Below are 21,739 nucleotides of genomic sequence, written 5' to 3' on the forward strand. Positions count from 1 at the left end.
ACACACACACACACACACACACACACACACACACACACACACACACACACACACACACACACACACACACACGTCAAACCTGTCGAGGCCCCTTTTCCCAGTAGAGAACAATTTGTAGCGACTCAGATCTTTTCTCCGAATCACGCTAATCAGGAAATGAGTCGATTGGCATGACTTGTGGAGTCATTTCACATTTGGAATCGAGATCTAGTAAGTGCATGCAATCAACTCTTTTAGGTCTATTGCCTGTCCCTTTTCTGGTGTACTGTGCGTCATTTTTGCTCATGCACGTCTGGTTTCATATTTCCTCCCCATTAGGCCTCTCCTCTGTGTTGTGATAGAGACTAATGACTCACTGGAAATCTGCCTGGTGTTTATCAAATGTCTTCGTGCAGAGCTGGAGGTCCAGAGTCAGTCTGCCTCTTTTTTTTTTTTTCGCCAACCTTCATCACGAAGCGTTGGATAAGCAGCCAAAAGCCAGTGATGACACCATCATATAGACAGAAATAATAATAAAGAGAAGCACCTAGCAATAAAGTACCTCGCAATAATATCGTGACTATATCACTCTGCTCTTTGCACTGAGGAATATTATACTCTCAAAGGTGGGATGTGTTGAATTAGGTCAGACAGTCGTCAATCCTTGCGGCGATAAGGACATATTTGGATGTCGCACTTGTTGAAGATGTCACGATCTTACTCACATTATGCAGAAACAATGAGCCAACATTCCAAACATTGCAGATTGAAGTTTGGAAAGCAGATGATTGTGAGTACTTCCCTTCCTAGAAGATGTGTTCAAGATTCCTATTTACTATTTAGATGATTCTAAATGAAAGCAGACATGGTTTCACTTCAGAATGTCACATTTTTGCGAATTAAAACTGCAGTCATTCGAAGATAACTTTTCCACGTGTTGTGTTTTATCTGTTGTTAACAATGTAAACAGCACGAGGAAAATGACCTGAAATATACAAAGAGACCAAATAACACAAACTCTACTTTGCTGAAACCCATTAGAGGTTATAATTCAATTTTTTTTTTTCTCCCTGTGGTCTGTGTTGTTTTCCTCTTTCAACCTTAGTGAAACTGCCAAAATGTGTGGTTTTCTTTGCAGACCACATACATTGGCATATTTCAACTTATTAAATCCATCCGTCCCTTTTTTTTATGGTCGTCGTGTAATTTCACATCCATATGTATCTTTGCATGACTTAAAGTTTTGCTTAATTAGATTTCACTTTGGGAAAATGATTTCCTATCGGGGTTTCTGCCAGCAAAGTGGAAGCCCAGCTGTCCACTGATGCTGAGCTGACCAACCACTGGGGCTCATTTCATATGAAAGATATCTGTTAAAGAGGTTTGTTGAAGCTCACTTGCAGTGGGGAGCGTAAAAAGGAAAAGAAAAGAAAACAATTTAATGGTAATAAGCGTGACTTCCTCAAGTCAACAAAGTCAAGCTGTGAAAGGAGGAGTGTTAGTAATAATAATAATTTGTAATAATAATGTGTCTTGTTGTATTCTACATCATAACAATACTGAATTTTGACGTAATTTTATAATTGCATTTCCTAAAAATGTCCACATTTCGGTGGAACACAGACAATTCAATATTTAAAGTGATAAGGTACTTCTTGACTTGGCCACTTTTTTCTGTGGTCTGTTTTCATGGTAGCTAAATCAGTGGAAGGGGGATTAATAGCAGTGATTGTGTTACATCTATAAATTACCATAAAGAAACTCTTGCTATATGAACTACGGTACTGTTAAGCTTGTTGAATGGAGTGAAGGTGATGCTGTTATAATTCATAACAACTCTAATTCAGAAAGTCATTTGTTTTAGTGTGTTTTGTGGAAATAACCAGACATTGGGATTTTCCCTGCCCACTTGTAAGTTAAAATCCAACCCAATAATCACCATCCACCCAAGGAATCACTACATGGATGACTATTTCGATCAGAAACTGTACCGATTGCTATATATTCACTGCTCAGTGGAATAGTATGGACTTCCAAGCAGCATCAATCCATCGATGTGCTCCTAATTAAAGCTGTGATCAAAGTGTCTCAGAATACACGAGTGAATGTAGGATCTCTGCTCTAATCCATAACCCCAAGCGCACTCCAACATGGATACTCATGTCTGTGTCCCAGCAACATGTGTGCAGTGAATACCACCATGGAATCACTGGAACTAGTTGATCTTTCACTTCACCAGAGAAGCTGGTTGGACGTGCTACTTCTCTGCGTTTGCATTAAACATGTAAGACGAGCTTCTACTTGGGTATGTCCCAGTAGATCTGCTGCCAAGAGCAAAAGGGGTTTTTCCAGGAACACCAAGCCCCGCTGTTTCCTAACTTGACTCCATGTTTCCTCCCCAGCCCCTCCTTTCTTTGTAGCACTCACTCCCCCTCCTGCCACCCCTCCCCTGGCGCTACGCCAGCCTTCCCTCGAATTCCATGCATCTGGTCATTTCTGGGAAACACCCACGGCAGGGCTGTCCAGCAAACCGCAGGAAACAAAGCGTCTTGGTTCGCGCAGTGACTTGACGGAGGCTTGTCGTTGCCCTCAGGGAGGGGGTCAGGCAGGAGGGCTGGGTGGTCATGCACTTTCGAGGAATTTGGTGTTGTTCAAAACTGCCTATTTTTCTACTGCTTCAGAAGACGGCCTATTGTGCTTGTTCAGCTGGTTTGTTGACAGTTTTTGCACCAAGATCTTTGTCTTTTGTTGTCAGTCTCGTCATTCAACGAAAGCTGTGATTGCCTCCTCATAACACTGATCTTTCCATAACTCTATCTTCCCTTTACTCTTAAAGGTTAAAGACTATGCCAAAGGGAATCTATTAGTAGACGTTGTTTGAAGGGTTATTGTAACTACTTAACACCTTCGGGGTACACTCTCAGCTGTCTTTGTCTTTCTCTATTTTAAGGTCTTCTCAATGACTCACTCGTGTTCTCAATTTAGAAAGTGAATCAACAAGCATCAAAAGAAGACCTCGGAGCAGAAGAGCAGCAGATGGCTTCTGTTTTGTTTTCTGAAAACGTTAGACAGACCTGGCTGCACAAGTATCACCGAATGTTTCACAGTGCTGGCTTTCAAGTATCTCTGAACGGCGAATCGCACACTTTTGGCTGCATTGCAACAAATCAGCTTGTAAATCAGGTCATTTCTCTGTCACCGAGGAGAGTATTTAATGAGAAGCAGTTCTGTTTTGGACGAGTGTGATGATGTGCAAAGCGCGTTCAGACAAAAAATAAATATTTGATAATTGTGTAATCTATAGACACATTTCCTATACATATCAATATGTTGTGTCACAGGACCATGCTGCTAAATGAGAAAGTATTGCAGCAGTATTATACAAGAATAGACTCACACTTTCTCTCATTCCATGAAATAGTTGGCTGCACATCACTTCTCTATGACGTCAGTCTTGCTGATTCAGACCAGAGCGCTCCCATTAGCACCCGGGCAAAACACACGGCGAGGCTTCAAGGTCTGCTTCATTGGAATGAGACACAGCGCTGACGTTTATTTACACGCACTGCGCAGCTCTGCTCTCCACTCGCTAAATGCCAAATTGCCTTCATAAACTAATCTTTGCCAGCACATGCGTAAGAGGCTGAAAGTTCACGTTGACCGACTCTCTAGGCAGTTTCCTGTGTGTGTGTGTGTGTGTGTGTGCGTGTGTGTGTGTGTGTCACAGGTCAAGTTCTTTAGTTTCAAGAGTCAAGTCTCAATTCCCGGTTCTTAATTCTTAATGGCGAGACCGATGAATATTAATGTATTGGCTGACCAGTGTCTCTGTAACGGTAATCCCCAGTGTTTCCACTCCAAGCCAGTGAATTTAAATACATTTTATAAAAAAGTCTTATCCACTTTGTAGTCATAACGAGCACAACAGTGTTAAAGCTTCAGTTTAATAAAATGCACCATCCCCCTCTTAAGCGCTGGTTAGGTTGGATTTTCAACTATTTATCTCTTTTTAGGATCGTCTGTTGAATATCTGGCAAAATCTGAAAATGTAGTAACAGTTGTTCACATGCATAATGTAACTTGAGGCACAGCTTTTGACTTTTCTATAAAGCTCTATGGGCTACTCTATTCTTCATGTGCATGAACTTTTTTTATCTGTCATCTTCTTTATGTTCTTTTACTTCATCAACTTCTTCATTATTTAGTTTTTATTCTCTGTCTTCTCTTATTTCTTAGGCTTCTTTTCTATTTATCTTTTATTGATTTTTCCCCACTTAGTTTAAAGTTTATGGTTAGTTAATTACTTTTTTACTGTGTTTTACTATGTTATTTTTCTGCACTTTTTTTCTGCCTTTAAAGTAATTAAAAAATATATTCTTGTTCTTCCTCTTCATCTTCTTCAACTCTTTTTTTTCTTTGCCACCTTCTGGTTCTCCCTCTCAATCTACTTGAATAATTATGTCAACCATTAATAAACTAATAAAAATATTGTTTGAATGGGTTCCAATTAATTCACTTCTCATTGCTGCTCTACTTTGAATAATAATAATTTCCCCCCCAAAAAATAATTACCTCACAAAATGGGTACCATTCAGAATCTGATTAATCCAGCACTGTGCAAACACACTGTTTAAACATTGTTTTAGCATCACATTGATGGCCTCTTGTGTTTAATTAGCATATGCCTCTAGTCACATCATTCTTTGACGAAGTCGATCATTTGGGGCAGGAAACATGAGTTTTGGTCACACACAGACCAAATCTGCACTGTTTTACTTTACGCAAGTGTAAACGTACAAAAATTATGAGCCTTATCAGTGAGATGCAGAGACGATTTCACGTGGTTGCTCAGTATGAAGATGCATGGATCTTTTCTGCTTCTTCGCCTCCTTCATGTTCCATCTCCCAGAGTGGCTTATTTCTGCTCTCTATCTTATTTTCTGTACTATTACTCTCTGGCCTTTATCTGTCTCACTCTCTGTCTTCTCTACTTTCTAGCTTTCAACAGATGCTGAGAGTTTGTCTCTAGTTGAACCTCAGGCTGTTAATCTGGTAATCCACGATCAATATCAGCCTCATCTCCCGCTTTTAGATAAAAGTGGCTTATCTGACAATTATATTTTCCTCCCCATGTCTGTAAAAGGCTGCCCTTTTCCCTGTGTGCTTTGTTTTGGTCCCTGGGATTCTTCTGCTGGTATCGATTTGGTCTGACCACATGCACCAGGCCCTTTGGTACACAGAACTGTCCTAAACTGTATGTGGCATTTGAACATTGTGTGTCTCGATTCTGAAAGCAAATGTTTAAAATGTGATCCGACATCAAATATTGTCCCTGTGAGAAGCTGGAATTGATGTGCAGTACTACTTGAAATATATGACCTGAACTGACTTCTATCACGAGTGTACCAGAGCACTGGACAGATGCATTTTTGGTTCTTAATTCCATTATTTGACGAGACACCATTAACCTTGTGCGTGTTAAAGATGCATGTCTATTTTCAGATTTGGGATTTGGCGAATTGTCATTGTTTCTGGAAAGTTTCTGAAGTGGATTTTTTTGGCTGCAGGTTGCTTCAGTTCTCCTGGCAGGTCATGTGAATGAAAGCTAAACTGGCTCGCTGTTTGATTGAAAAACGAGGCTCCTGAACTTGTGGCCTCGGCGTCATTGAGACGTCCTCGAGGACTTGGGGGTCAGTCAGTATTCATTGTTGAGTGTCTGTGTGTGTCTGAGCATGTACTTGCGTGGAAGTCGATAGCATAATGATATTTGAGTTTGATAATTTGCCAAACCTATAGATGCTATGGCGATTACTTGCAATATTATTGGTCATGCTCAATAAAATGAGATGAACAACTCTCAATCACTATTTGTGCACAGAGTGGTTTTATGCACTTCGGGGAGTCCCGAAAGAATTGCATTTGTTCTCGTCCAGCTGAGAGGTTAAGATCAACCTGACTCCCTCAATAGAAAACTAACACATTCCATTTATTTTATGCTGATAAATAATTCTTAGCATATAATAATTCTGCTATGAAAAGCAGCTGTTGATGCTTCAATGCTAGCTAGTTATTTTCCTGGTTTTTTTGTTGTTGTGAGGCCTCAAAAACTTTTATCACCTGAAATACTGTGGCTAGTGTACATGTATAATCCAAAAGTGTTGAACATATTAGCAATTGGCAATCTCTGAGTTGATGACGGCTAGATCCAAACAAACAAATCCAAAACGTATGCTTGTACTTATACTGAATTATTTCAAGCACATACAATACTCTCAAGCGATCATGTTGGCTTATGTTAGACTCATATTCACAGTCTTGATACACTTATAATTAAGTGTAGGCCAACATATTGGCGCGGAAAACCAAAAGCCAATTTATATCGCAATTCTGTGTTATTCTTGCAGATCTATTGCAGACTGCATTATAAATGTGGCTAATGTTAATGCTAGAACCCGTCATTTAGGATATTTTTGCTGAAGGTACATTGTGATGACGGGGATCTCAGCTTTTTCAATAACTGCAACATAACATAGACTGCAACTATGGCAGACATTGTGTCATCATTATGCTCAATAGAGAGTTCCTGAGAGTTACACATGAAAAGTTGTTGATCAAAGCCGACCATTTCTGGAGTTGATCAGACTTGTTTGTCACGCGACGGCGTTTGTGTGAAGACACTGTGTTCCAGGTGGCAGCTCCATGTGCGGCCAGCAGGGGGAATCGACTGCTCGCTCTGGCGCCGTCCCCGCTCGTCTTTGCTTCTCTCCTCCTCTTCCCCGCGTTCTCCCAGGTTGTGGAAACGCTGCAGCCCGCTGGTCTATGTCTGGATCTCTCTCTCGCACAGAACTGCTCAAGACCCTCCCACCGGCTGGGCAGAGGAAGGAGGAGGCAGTCTGCTCCGCTCGAAGCCTCGGACGAGCCCCCTTTACCACCCTGTCAGTGTGGAGGAGAAGGAGAGAGAGCGAGAGAGAGAGAGCGAGAGAGAGAGAACGAGAGAGAGAGAGAGGCTGAGAGACTGAGTGATAGAGAAAGAACACGCGAGAGAGAGAGAGAGAGAGAGAGCAGCTGTGTGACAGAGAAAGAGAACGAGGCAGGCTGCTTGGAGGAGTGAGACAGCCAAGGAAGAAATAAGGAACACATTTTACAAGAGCAAAGGAAGGATTGCAGACGAGGACTCCTTATCCACTGGGGCACTCAGGACAGTCACAGTGGGGTTTTTTTTTTCACTCTTCTCCAAGCTGGAACTCAGTGGATTGTCTAACAAATCAGTGGATTCTTTTTTGATATTCGCCTGTGCCACATCGTTCAGAAACTGGGATCATTTCTATGTTATCCATCCTTCTGCCGGCTCAACCACTACAGACTGAGATTGCTCTCTGTGTCTGTGTTCAGCACTCGTGTTGTGATTCTGCCTCTTGCACAAAGTGCATCTGTCGGCAACCGGCACTGAGGATATCTCCCCTCTGTCAAACAGGACATCACGCAGCCATCGTCGAATCAGACTCGAGGGGCAAGAGAGAAAGTGTGTGACTGTGTGTGTGTATGTGTGTGTGTGTGTGTGCATGTAAGAGAGGGAACGGGAGAGAGGGAGCGAGCGAGAGAGAGAGAGGGGCAGTGAGAGAGTCAGATCGACAGTGTGTCTGAGAGAGAAGCAGTTTCAAGCCCAGGCAAAAGACTGGAGAGAAACCGCTCAAATAGAGAAGTGAACCTATACGTCCTCTCCCATTTTCCTTACCATTCCTCTCCTCCTCCTCCTCTCCTCCTCTTCCTCCTCTTCCTCTCCCATTTTCTAACATTCATAGGACTGCCAGAGCTGCTGCCACCTGCACCTCCACGCATCTTCTCTTTCCTCTTCTTTTTCTACCTCACCCTCACTCCGTGTTATTTTCCGACAGCAGCCCCTGACAAGCACGCTCCTCGTTCTCGCACTTGTGGAAATATCTCCATTCATCTGGCAGCGAGGGACTGAGTGAACATCTGCCTGATACTCAGTTCTGGACCACTGAGGAACAGTTCATTGGGAGATTCCCCATCTGAGGCAGACATTCTCTCAGCCACTGTCCGGCAAGCAAACCCCCCCCACCCACCCCCCCCCACCCCCCCCGGTCTATCTCCCTGGAGGACTGGCTCGCGACACAGTGGTGCGGACAGCAACAGACAGGAATTGCACAATCCCTCTGTTGCCTCTTATCCCATTGCTAGCTCCTTGGCAGCTCCCGCCCCCGTGTCACCATTCCCTGCCTCAGTGCTAAGGATTCCAGCTACATGGGCAAGCGATTGGAGCAGCAGCCAATGTACCCTCAGTACACCTACTACTACCCCCACTATCTCCAGACCAAGGTACACCACTCTTTTCTGCTTTTTTTTTTTTTCATTCCTCAAGCCCACTCATTTACGCCTACACTCAAGTCCTGCCCCCCCACCTCCCCACCCTTCACTCTCTGTTCCACCCCCCCCTTTCTCTACATCATCGTCTCATCTCTGAGTGGAGATGGGATTCAGTGGATAGCTTGCCTTGGCTGTGATGGTTTCAGATGGCAGGTATCCCACTGGAGTTTGTGTGTGCGTGTGCGTGTGCGTGTGCGTGTGTGTTTGTGTGTGCGTGCGTGCATGCGTGTGTCAGAGTGAGTGATCAAGGATCAGGGATCAAGGCTACAGGCTTTGGGCTTCTGTTAGTTCAGCCCACTGGAGCAGAACTGGGAGCTGTCCAGTCTCCTCCATCCATCCCCTCACCTGCTAAACTGCCCAGCTCCTGATGAGATGCCATCAAGAGTGACATCCATGATTCAGATGCATTCTCAAATCCAAATCACCAACTGGCAGCTCTTTCTGTGCTGTTGTTTAATTAATCAAATGAAAGAAGTAGGATCCAGATTTAATTTACTAATGAAGCATTTGCAAGCTGCATGTAGGCCATTGTTTTAAAGCTTGAATGCCACTTCTCTAAAGGAGACCCCCAAAAAAAACCTTCCATCATGACGTTTCTATAAATCTCTGAACAGCTCAAGCGTCCTATTGTATTCTTCACAAAAAAGGGAAACCAAGCAGGTTAGGAATCCCTGTGTCGGGATGGTGATGGTATGGTTGTGACACAGAGCAGCCATGAGGACGGCTGCCTGTGTTTGTTCGAGTTGTAGTATGCATCAGTGCCTCTGGGATGGCAGCCCAGCACAGGCCACGAGGGCTGCCAGGGCACTGGCTGGGCACACTACCCAGGCACCATCAAGGGATTAAAATGGGAGCCTTTTGGGAATTACTTTATTTGTTTTTCCACCACTTGCATAACACTAATTTCTGTCCATTTCCGTGACGGTGCGATGCGCCACAGGAGACGTGTAACATGCTGCAGTTGTGTCATTAAACGTCAGGTGAGTCTCATTTGGTCAATAAAGTAGAAATAGAGGTCAAATATTTCTGAAAACACAATCACAAATTGTATTTTTTTGATCTTTTTTTTAGTTGATGCATACATTTGGGATGGCTAATTGAGACTGTTAAATTGTAAATTAAATGCTTTGACTGATAAATGCTGCAGGAAATATTGGTAGAATCTAAGGCTTGATTACTCATTGTTGTATCAGTTATACAAAAGTATAGAAGTCTATCATATTCTCATATCCGCACCAGTGGTTAGTTATTACGACGAATAGAAATGAAGACTATGCAGTTGTATAAAGTGTAAATAACGACGGTGTATTGCGTTGGTACAAAAAAATTCATGGATATTATTGAATGAAGACGTGGAATAGGCATGCTTCTTTATTGCTTTTAGTGATGGCATTACAACTGTTCTGGTTATTGTTCAAACTATGTAATTGCATGGATATTATTTGTAAGAGAATAGTTCCTTTCAGTGGTGAATTACTGATTCGTTGATTAGATTTTGGCTGTTTTGCAAATTTTTGCCAAGTTCTCGTTGTGGAGAAAAATTCAGAGCCAGAATAAATGTTCTCACCCCTTCAGTTTTTCTCACACTGAGCAAAACCAAAAAAAAACCCTGTCAGATTAAATAATTTTGTGGATGGAGTAATTGGAATACTTTTTTATTTTTTCTGGGTGACATTTATGATCTCATTGTCCAGTCCTGAATTTACATAGCGGTAAAACTATGGAAGCCACATAAAAAAAAGTACAATCCATACATCCCTACTCGACTCTGAACTGGATTGCAAACCAGCGCGCTTTCAGCTGAGGGGACCTGATTGCAGCCCCACCTGGCAGTCCACAAGCTCTCCCCCTGATTTATAGTTTAATACATTTGTACTGCTGCCATATGGCTTGCCTCTCCCTCCCACCACCCCTTCTGTGGTCTTTCCATCATCCCCCGCTTCCTCTCTCCCCCTTTTTCATATCTTGGAGTTTCTCATCTCTCGGGCTTCTCAATCGAACCCTGCCCCTCTATTCACTCATTCCTCCCTTCCGTCCGCTTTTTCTTTACACTCCTCACTTTCTGCCTCCCCATGCTGTTGCAACTGGGCTCCCTTGGCCTTCTTCGCCAATGCTGCAGACCAGTCCCAAGGTCAGCGCAGATCCGATCTTGCCACTGTCAGCGTTTGATGTACCCTTGAGCGAGCTGCTCGGGTCCTGTGTCATGCAAATGAGACCAAAATTGGGGCATGTGGGGCAAAAAAAAAGCATGAATGTCCGTTTAGAAATCGGCGGCTAACATTCACATTCATTTTCATGGTTAGTTAGCGTAGCTTGGGGCTTTGTAGGCTGATATGACAAAGCCACAGACAGGGTCAATAGGAGAAAAGGAGGCTGGGAGAGAGGCCAGAGTGTTGGGCGCTGTGGCCAAGAGGGCTGTGGAGAGCTATCTCACGCTCTCATTAATGATCATTGATAGCTCGATTACGGAGAGGGGAGAAGGGCCTTGGCTGGCAGGTTCACACCACTCGACAAAATCAGTCACGTTGGCCTTGCTTTTTGCACACACACACATGCACACAATTGCACCACAAGTTCCCCTTTCTGGACACGTACACTCTGCTTATAGGTTTAAATCGTACAGGTCTTTCTCTTCATCTTCATTGCTGCAACACCGGCTCTGGCCTCAGTCTCCCATGAGATGTGGCTGGAGCGGTGTAAAAATGTTGTTAGGATGTGGAGGAGGAGCCAGCAAAACTCATGCAATTGTCTGACAATCCTTCTCTCACCTCTTGTTCTATGGAACATTTCTGATCCCACGCATATAAGTTTTACAGAACATCTGTCTTTGGTTACAAGTGACAATGTTATTATAAAGAGAGGAGCTCCATATTGTCCAGATAAAATGGCTGAGTGAACTGAATTGCTTTTTAAATTTGCCCCCCCCCCCCCCCTCCTTGTCCCCTCGATATGTCTGTATTACATTCTAATTTAATGGAGTCTTTTGATGCTGTCCGGCATGTGCTAGTCAGCCCAGATTAGAATGTGAAAGTCAGAGAATGAGATGAAACAATAACATTTGGCTTTCTATTGATTAGTGCAGTGGGGCGTAGCATGTGCTTCTCTTTAGCTGAATTATTGATTCTTGAAAGAGGATTTGTGTGTGTGTGTGTGTGTGTGTGTGTGTGTGTGTGTGTGTGTGTGTGTGTGTGTGTGTGTGTGTGTGTGTGTGTGTGTGTGTGTGTGTGTGTGTGTGTGTGTGTGTGTGTGTGTGTGTGTGTGTGTGTGTGTGTGTGTGTGTGTGTGTGTGTGTGTGTGTGTCTTTTATATGAGGTTATGGCTGGGGGGGAGCTGGCAGGATGTCGCTTTGATGAAAGGATCCTTTAAAGGCCCTATTTCTGTCTATTCCCCGGATGATCAGTCCATGGAGTCATTTGCAGAAATCCAGCCTTTATTCAGCCTGTATCTTTCAGTGTGAGCTTGATGGTTACTGCTGTTCACAGCTTGCTGTGCATTCAACTTTAATGATAGGTAATAGATGTGCATCATAAATGAGAAAATTACAGTAAAATGCCTGAGCCAGGCCCCAGTCTGGCCCCTCGCCTCACCCACAAGAACAATTACAGCACACAGATCAATGATTGTTGTTTTGTGGTAGTGTTTAGGGAAGAATATGATTTTCAGCTAAATGTGTGCACTAAGTGCCTGTTAGTCTTACCATGTGTTGTATTTCATTTTCACTCCGTGATGGCTATTTTGAGTCCTATTTCATTGCAATACACAGGACTCGCACTAGGAACGCTTAAGTACTGGTAATTTGCCTTGAATACCTGCAATAAATTTAGCTTCTGCTGTGATATTCACTGTGCTTTACTGTTGTTGAACTGTATGTGCTTGGCACTGGGCTACAATTGAGCTCTGTACGCCCCTGGCTGGTCATTGCATGGCTGATGTCAGTGATCATGCACACGAACGGCACTCCAACACAAAAGGACAGACGCGCTTGCAGTGTGGCTGTGATCTGGGAGCTGGCAGGCATCTGTGTTACAGTCGGACATGTACATACAGAATCTGGGAAGCCAAGAGGGGCAGATTGAGGTAGATTCAGCAGCAGCTAATGTCCCTGGCCTTAAGTAAACACCAGTCAATGGAGTCCTTTGAGAGGATCTGTGCCTGTGTCTGCCCCTGCCATAGGCACCATTTATACTCTGTCTAATTCTTTATAAATGGACGAATGCGCGTGAGAAAGCAACACAGGGAGGAGGGGTGGATAATATGGAGAGGCAGGGAGGGAAGGGCCGGTTAAAAGTGAGGAAAAGGGTTTGGTTACATTACACGGCTTGATCCATTGTGCTACAGAAATAACAACAGAGCCATCTAAATCCTCCTTTAATGCCTGGATGGAGGAAAAAGAGAAACATAGAAACAACAAGGGGGAGAGATTTACATAGGCATGTAGCACAAGTAAAATCAAAGGCGGTGAAAAGGGATCTGGTTCCAAAGTCTTTCATTACATCAGTTATTTGTGGCGTAAAACTCACTTCCCTCAGCCTGTGCTAGTGTTGATCTGCTCCACAGAATTTTTCTCTTTCAGTACTTGGGGGGGGGGAAATAGTCTTGGTATATTAAGGACATGGAAGTCATGCTGTTACATTTATGAATCATGACATTACAGTTACGAAGTCACTATCATTTTCATCGTGCTCATATCAAGCAAGCCGATAATGCACAACAATGACTTAACCTCTCAGCTTGAATTTGATAGGAGCTAATACTGTAAATTTACAATTCCACGGTGGGTGGTCCGATGCCACATTTGGCCGTGGGCACGTTTTGTAGTGTCCTTGGTGAAGCTCCGAATGGTGAAGGAGTGCCTTGTATGGCAGCCATCATCATGGGTGCGATCGTGTGAGCAAACTGGTGAATGTGATGGATCGTGAAAAAGTGCATTGAGCCTGCTGAAGCGCCATATAAGTAAAAATCCATTTACCATTAACAAGGATTAATGAACTAGAGAAACAACTCTTTCAGTCATTTCATTTCCTTACAGTAACAAATACTGCCTGTTTGTTTCTATAGTAACAAACACAGTTAATGTGTGTTTGTACTGATCCGCACCAAGATTAGTGCTAAGACAGGGATATTATAACTTGTTAGCCAGCTTGCATTTCTTAAAATGACAGTGGAGTTCACAGCCTGAAACAAAATACTGTCCCTGTCTTGCTATAAATTAGCTTATCATGCCTCAAACCTATTAAGACATCTCGCTAGATAGAATTTTTCATGTTGTGATTAATATTCACCTGATGGGTCCAAAACCTTTTTAGCAATTAATTAACTTATATATATATGTCTGCTCACGTCTTTTGCTGTAAAATACCTGTGTGTCAGTCAGTTGGGGCTGACAACTCCATTTATGTGCTACGGCCTTTGCCTGCATGTGCAAGCACACACGGAGATGCGCTGCAGCAGGGGGGGCTACGCTAAACCCTTCTCATCTATCAACTGACAGCACAGCCCTATCGGCTCACCCATACATTAAGGGTGAGTTACTGCTTTTTGCGGCCTATCATACAACACACCACAGAGCACAGTGCCGACACCCGGCCCTCCACTCGCTCCCATCCATATCTCCTTAATGCTACTTAACCAGAGGACTCTCACAAGATAGATATCCATTTTTTGGAAAGAGGAGTGGAAATTTATACAAAGAAGAGTGGCATTGTAATAAAAAAAAAGATGTAAACCAGTAATATTGCATATATGCAAATGTAACATTATTGATCAGTATAAATTGTATTTAAGTACATACAAGTTTCACACAAGCGAATAAGTTTGAAGTCTTTGAAGAGTCTGTTCTATATTTGTGACAGGGTGTGATTAAGTAAATATTCTATCTTCCTGGGCCAGGACAGCTCGCGGCTCGACACAAAAGTGTAAGAAATGACACATATTATCAATGTGTCAAAGTGTCGACCAAATTCAGGACAAAATTTGCGATTTGGAGTCACAACTTTCACTTGGCATTTGCTTATTATACAGTTGAGATCGTGATTTGACGCAGACCAGTGAGATATGGGCTTAAACAGCTTCCAGTGAAGGTCTCAAAACCAGGACACACATTTCCTCTGAACATTATATTAGTTCCTGTGTCCTTGAGCAAGTCACTGAACAAAGTATCCGCTCACTTACTTGACGTTTCTGGGAGAGAGAATTAAAAAAAAAAAAAAAAAAATACCAGCTAAGATAAATTCCTAAAATCTAAAATGATGTGCTCAGTGTTGTAGTTCTTGCCCCAGGGGATCTCATTTTCTGAACTCTCCTTCCCTGGCCATCTGGAGATAACTGGTGAGGGGAAAACTCCTACCTGTGCGCTGAAAAGGGGCAGATGGGGATGAAGGTGGTGCAGTCAGGGGGTCGACTTTCCTTCAACCAGAAAAAGCACAACTAAGACACTCAGCTCTGACTTCAATGCATCAAAAAACTTGAGAACCTAAAATATTAGCCTGAGGTGATTTACCAGTGAATTATCGTGCATATTGAGAAAAGTGTGGATCTACAGACGATTGTCTGATAACATGAAGCTCCCAGCATGTGAAATGTGAAATGCACCACTTTTGCTTGATGGAACGAGCTGTCTTTGTTCAAAGTATTCCTACAGAGAGAAGGAGGCATGCAGAGACAATACAAAGCGAGACAGACAGAGACAGGAAAGATGTTGCTTCAGATTTAGAGCCAGATGAAAGGAGACACATGATGTGCCCCTCAAACCCACCAGTGCAGCAGGATTCAACAAACACACCTGCTTTTTTTCTTTCTTCTTGGTTTTACTCGCATTTCTTTTTGAAACACAGTATCTGCCCCGAGCTGTCTCGTCTGGCCCACTGTTTCACTCTCCTGCCTCTCTGGCATGGGCCTTGCCTGGTGTTTTCACGCTCTATTTTCTTTCTCCCCTTTTGCCACTGATGATGGGGAGGGGTGGGGTTACAGGCTCTACATTTTGTATTTTTTTCATCTGTGGCTTGTTTCCTCTATTGCCGAAGTCACTCTTTCTAGCTCCTTTTTAAAAAATTGTGTCTCTTTTTTTCAGGGGGCCAAGACTCCCTCCATCTCTCCATTCTCTTTCATGTCGTCCCTCTTTATAATTACTCTTCCCCATCCTCCATTGCCTTTGCATGCCTGTTACTCTATTTCCGGGCGCCCCTGCTGTCTGCCTGGCCTGGTGTCCTGCCATCTGTGCAGGATGACATGAATGGCTGAAGACACGGCTCCTTTCTAGACCCTTTGTTTGCATACAGTTTATATCAACATATAGAAAGAGAAGATAAGGCTGTTATAAGTAGCAGCGGGTTAAATACTCATAAATGGTTTTTACGGAGAATAATTAAAGTTGCACCATTTTTGTGCTCAGAAAATCGGGATGGATAAAAAGAAAGGCAAGAAAGCAAAATTTTACCACTGGAAAAACTGAGTAGAGGAGCTTTTTTCAACTTATCAGAGATATCAAAAACAGGGCTCTCACATGACTATACATAAAAAGGGCATTTTTAGAGAGGCAGAATCTCTCAGAAATACAAGAAAAAAAAGACTCGTGCATTAAAAATGATCTAATGTTTTGTGAATAAATTATGGGTTTCTGTAAGTGTTTGTATTATGTTAATCTCCATGGAAAAGAGAGTCAAGTGAATATGCTCAAGCACGGATTATCAATTTTATTGGAACTTGTATTCGCTTTTGTTTTTTATTAGGTTCATACTGTTTTATAGAACTCAACTGGACTTTTAGTGCTTTTGACTTCATTTTTCTTCTAAGAAAAGTGATTTTACATAGAACTACTGGTGATAAATATACAGTATGAACACCTGGATATATTAAAGTTTTGTCTATTTGATGCCTTTGATAAAAATGCTTGTTTTTGTTGGTGTGCGACAATTGCAAAAACATCTAGAAAGGAATGGTAAAAATGATGAACTCCCAATTTTTGTTCACCTGCGTAAGAGAATAATGTGCCTGTTTTTTTGCTTGGAGTGATGAGTGGATAGCAAAGAGTCAAGAGGAAGAGGAGCTGGGTTAGCACGGAGCGACGGCGCTGACAGATGAAAGCCACGTGCTGGCGGAGGGCGAGGGAGGGGGGAGGCGAGCGCACCTCGTGAGAGACAGACAGGCTGTGATAGCAGAGGAGGGCTTTTGTTGCACTGGTGTAACTGAAGCTTTCTGTGTCTGCTGCCCCACCTTTGGCACGCTGGTTCACATGAGGATTACTCGGGTTGCGGGTGTAGCGACAGCAGCAGTGGAAGAATGGGAGGAGGTGGAGGTGGTATCTTGGCATGGCAGCAGTCTCTGACTCAGACTCAGCCAGGGTAATTGCTCCTGCATTTTTAACGAGTGACTGCTGCGCACACTTTGAGAAAGCAGCACACCAGAGGGTCTTTGCTCATTGATGCAGCAGATCTGGCTCTTCACCTTGCTGGAGGAGGTCATCTCAGGGAGGCCAAGTCCCTTACTAAATGTTCACTAGTACTCAGATACAGCTGTGTCTTCATTACTGTGGGCAATGTGAGTCGACCCTTTTCTTTTCACAAGTGTTTGCTACAAATGTAGAGAAGTTTATATGCAAATCGGGTTGATTCCATAATAACTTTTGTAACCTTGCTAATTGAGCTGAGAAATTCCTTGTAATATGGACTTTGTGATGTCAGAAAAGAAGCATGTCTCAACCTAGCAATTCATTCAAGAAGCTCAGTTACTTGTTTATGTCATCCTAATGGCTGGCCACAGTTAAATGAGTTGCTTGCAGCACACCCAGCTTTTTTAGTTAAACTGCTTAAATAACAGGAGTTGTGGTAGGGAATGCTGCGAATCTTTTGCCAGAGTGTAACAACTACTGTCCCATGCTGCTGCACAAGTTAAGTTATCTGGTCTGCTAATTTTCACTACTTTTTTATATTTACTAGATAACTCAACAGATGGTCGAGGGGAAAAAAGGCTTTGTCTGTATATCCCACTTCCAGGAATTTGTAATTTATTTCTATTGTGGCTGCGCAAACCGATGACCAAGTGTTTTCACCCAGATATTCAGATGTGGAAACCGGAGGAGACACCGGCTTACAGACGTGCAAATGGTAGTGTAGCCTTACCACTGTGATTATAGTAGGAGGCCCTGGTCACTCCTTTTCTAAAACACACACACACACATCAGCTGCCTGCAACATTTACTCTACACAGCTGCATTAGTAGTGGCAGGCTAAATGAAAATACCGTGTCACGCATATCTTGAAAAATGGCTCCGGAAAAAGCCAATTCTGCTATGAATAAGGATAAGCAAATAGGCATGAGGGCTTGAATGGCTGCCAGTCCTGTCAGATTCTCCCTCTCACCCAGCCACAATGAGCTCCTATACAAATAAGGCTACGTGCACCAATTTAGCACAGCAGATGAACCTTGCGAAGCCTTGTCGAGCAAGTGGGGGATTACCAAGAGCAAACAGGCCTTTCTCCCAGCTTTATTTGAGTTAAATGACTCAAGCCACCCTCTTAGATTTTGCCTGAATGGTTTCTTTGGCAGACCTTTCCACTGCTGCAGCCGCTTCTGAGGCCACAACATTAGTCAGCGCATGGAAAAACACTGAGTGGGACAGGTAGGCGGCATGAATTAGATTGCAAGGACACTGATGCAGGGCGCCAACTGAGCCAGCGGACTCACAAACCAGGATAAATGAAAAAAGGAGGAAAGCAGCGGGCCCCTTGGCGTGATAGAGTCCAATTGGAGGAGGGCTTATTATTCTTCACCAGTAATTAGTAGCAGATAAACAGCCATTGGGAACAGAATTAAAAAGTGCCATTATGATATGTGGTCTCCGTACAAGATGCCGGGCCTCTCTGTTTTTACCAGTTAATCATTTCGCCTCACACACACCCCCATGTTCACAAATGGAAAGGGTGAAGGTTCAGTTTGAAGTATGTGACTGGCTGAAACTGACAGACCTGTTGGATGGTTTGTTGCAGAATGCGAGTTTCTCCCTGAACAGTCTGCATTGAGGCGACCGCCGTCTCCTTTTCCCTCCTACATTATTGAGGTCATCTACATTTCTAAAGGGAAGAGTGGGACAGAGCACATGTGAGAGGAGAAATGCTCTCGTGAATGAATGCTTTGGCTCGCATCTCCAACTACTCATGTTCAGTGTCTTTATTGAAAAATGCAAAATATTACTCATACAAGTTTTGTTAAAAAAAAATGCAAATGTTTGTGTACTTTTACCATTGATGAATACTAATGTTTCTATCTTCCTATTACTTTTTTTGTCCTTGGGCTTTTATGAAAATGTTGGAAAACAGGGGCTTTGAAAAACAGTTACTAATTCCCTGTCTGCTTTGTTTCTCTCATTAGCTGCCTTGAGTACCCTGTGGAAGACTTGTATCCATTATTTATCTCTAGCCCCAAAAAACAACAGCTGCATGCTTGTGTAACCGCCATATGTTGTGTTTCTCCCCAACATATTGGGGGGAATTCTGCGGTATAGGGAACTTCGTACCAACCCACAGAGATCTGTACTGAGACCCGTGCAGACATGCTGCACATGAATTGTTTCCCAGAAAGCTTGTTTTTTCAGGCTATCAATGCAAAACACAATCGAAACTTCCTCTCGCAGTCAGAACTTAAAGTAGACCGGGCAATTAACCACAGTGGCACCTTGCCGAGTGCTTTCAGATGCACCCGCACCACTGGAACCATCAAAGGGAAGGGAGGGAAAAGGGTCACATTAGGATTCAGCCGATAAAGCAATAAACCCTTGTAGGAGCTGCAGTCGGCGCCATTCAGGGGAGATTCTGTGTCCTCAGCACTTTGGGCTCGCAATTAATCACTAAACTGACGTTAGCCCGCCTTCCTACGAACATTGGATAAACATTCTGGCAATGGTGAGCCAACGCTCCCCCACCACAGACCTGGTGTAATCGTTAAGACCACTGTTGCTGCTCGTCCCTCTCGGAAATGTTTAGGAAACAGTCTGTCCCAGTTATGCGGACTTCCTGTAGAGCGGGGGACGATCTGCTGATCTGCTTCGTTATAGATAGCAAGCTCAACACTCGGCGAGAGCTGCAGCAGGGGCGGCTCACGCTCCCATCATTCCTCGCTCATGGGTTATGGAGGACGCTTGGCTCTCAGGGCAGCACTAACTAGCATGTCGCATCTGTTTAACCCCTGTGTGTGTGTGTGTGTGGGTGTGTGTGTGTGTGTATGTGTGTGTGCGTGTTGTGTAATAGGGCATTTCACTGCTGGTGTGGCTGCACGGTCCTTCCCACAGTGATTTGTGAAATGGGAAGCCTCTTAGCCTGTTGAGGCTTTATTAAGAGGATTGCTAGCAGTATGTGGCGTATTGTTACCATAGTGATAGTTGCCCATGGTGTGTGCTCACCTCCCCAATTGTTGACTCCAGCAGGTCACACAAGGTTGCATTAAGGTAAACTGAAAGCTCGAAGGCATGTTTTGGATTTAATAGAGATTATTTCCTCACCATGTAATTAAAATTACATGAAAAAGAGAGATAAGACTGAATGACACTCAACAGATCATTTACATACTATTAGAAATGTAAATGATTGCACTTCTATTTTTAATGTAATCTCAGCAGTGTCACACAATTCATTCACTTAAACCTGAATACATGTAATACGTAGGACAAAAAGAGTACAATCGGATTTTTTCAGAATAATTTATGATGTGTGGTACAGGGGTAGTTGCACTGAGCAGAGATTTACATGGTGAGGGTTTTTTTTTTTTTTTAGTGGAATGAGCAGGATCAACAGGACTAAAAATGAACAGATCAGAGGGAATACAGCCCCAAAAAAATAAAGTAACATTCACAGTCTCCTTCTTTGATAATAGAAGTCAGTAATCTTTCATAAAAGTTAGCCTTTCCTGGAAAAACATCAGCTTTCTAAAACCGAACAAAATGATGCCTCAAAAAAAAAAGTGCAGTATGTTGATTTACACATATGACTCGGCTTCCCAGCAGGATCAGGATCCCAAAGGAGATTAGCTCCAACAGACCATCAGAAAAACAATTGTCCTCTCATGATGTGCCAATCACAGTCTTAGTTTGGACCCCCTTGGTAGCATTTACTGGGAGATATCAAATTTATCCTCTGAGGGACATTTTCAGATGCATTATAATTGATTTTTTACACTGTGGTACATCTTTAACTGTCCTTTATACACCTATCTGTGTTTTAAAGCAATTTCACAGTTTTTTCCCTCATTACTCCAATTTCTAAAGGTCTCTTGACACTCTGGCCCCCAGGGGCCTGGTAGAGGTACATACACCCAGAGGATAGCCACTCAGTGCTGCTTTTCTGCTTTTATTTCCATGTAGATACTGGTGTCACACTAATATCTCCAGGCCTGATTAGTGTAACAGTTTTTTTTAATTCCAGACCTACAAAACATTTTATAAACTGCAGTCCAGTTGCACAGTCTAGTTTGAGTTATCTGTTTTTTTTGTGTTTTTTTTTAAGAAATAAATAAAAGAAATTTAATGAAGAAAATCCCCACACACACTGGAGGCAGGAAGGAGAGACTTGAAACCCCGAACACTGACCCGTATTATGAGCATAGATAACAAGCCTGGGAGAAAGCATGAGCAGACAGGACATCCACCGTCGAATAAAGAGGCGGGGAGAGCAGTACGTGAGGAAGGGTGGGAGCTCATGAGCAGTTCAGCGAGTTCATTGGAGGGGGAAACCTCACCCTCCCATAGTGTCTTTTTCTCTCTCAACCATGGTTGATCTGAATAATTTATCTCATATAATTTATCTCTCTACCTCTCCATCTCATTCACTCAAACACACAAATTACACACGCACACACACGCACACACGCACGCACGCACGCACGCACGCACGCACACACACATACACATGCCTCAGGGGATTGAGTCCTGGGTCTGGTGTGGAGTGAACAGGCTGGAATCTGCACACAGGGAAACCTGATAGGCATTCCCTGTGCCAAACACATGAGGTCACCCTGACTGACTGATCCTGCCTGCCAGCCAGGCAGCCAACCACATTAAAACCTGTATCTCAGAGAGGACATCTGCAGCACTTAGGAGGTTTCTTTACTGGAGTCCATAATTCTCTGCCCCGTCTACGTGTGCATCGACGTGCCCTCATGGATCAGAAAGCTTTTACAGGTGGCACTGCAAACTTTAAAGAAGGAGGTGCTTTATTACAATGTGGTTAATATATCTGTAGCTCTAACCATCAGTGATTGCATTCACATGTTTGGGTGGCACAGTTTACAAGGATAGAGGTGCTTCGTCTAATTTTCAAAGCAAATAAATCCGAGGTTACAAACACAGTAATCAATATAATGACGAGGAAAAAAAACCAACAAATTACCA

General features: G+C 43.2%; 1 protein-coding gene across 3 annotated transcripts in view; it reads left to right on the forward strand.

The window, feature by feature from the left end:
* LOC308144829 (RNA-binding motif, single-stranded-interacting protein 3) overlaps positions 1-21,739 on the forward strand; it is a gene marked incomplete at its 3' end in the record, with an annotated part of 293,608 nt that overhangs the window by 79,422 nt on the left and 192,447 nt on the right. For 2 of the 3 annotated variants that reach the window (XM_080516068.1, XM_080516067.1), the window contains exon 1: positions 6,980-8,316. The exons of the other annotated variant lie outside the window; for it this stretch is intronic. In XM_080516068.1, coding sequence (XP_080372194.1) covers positions 8,242-8,316 — 75 coding nt within the window. In that variant the 5' untranslated portion in view covers positions 6,980-8,241. Of the gene's footprint in view, positions 1-6,979; positions 8,317-21,739 lie in introns of those variants that run through there. 3 annotated transcript variants of the gene reach the window in all.

This window comes from Blennius ocellaris (assembly GCF_963422515.1).
Source record: "Blennius ocellaris genome assembly, chromosome: 20".
NCBI classification, from domain to species: Eukaryota; Metazoa; Chordata; class Actinopteri; order Blenniiformes; family Blenniidae; genus Blennius; species Blennius ocellaris.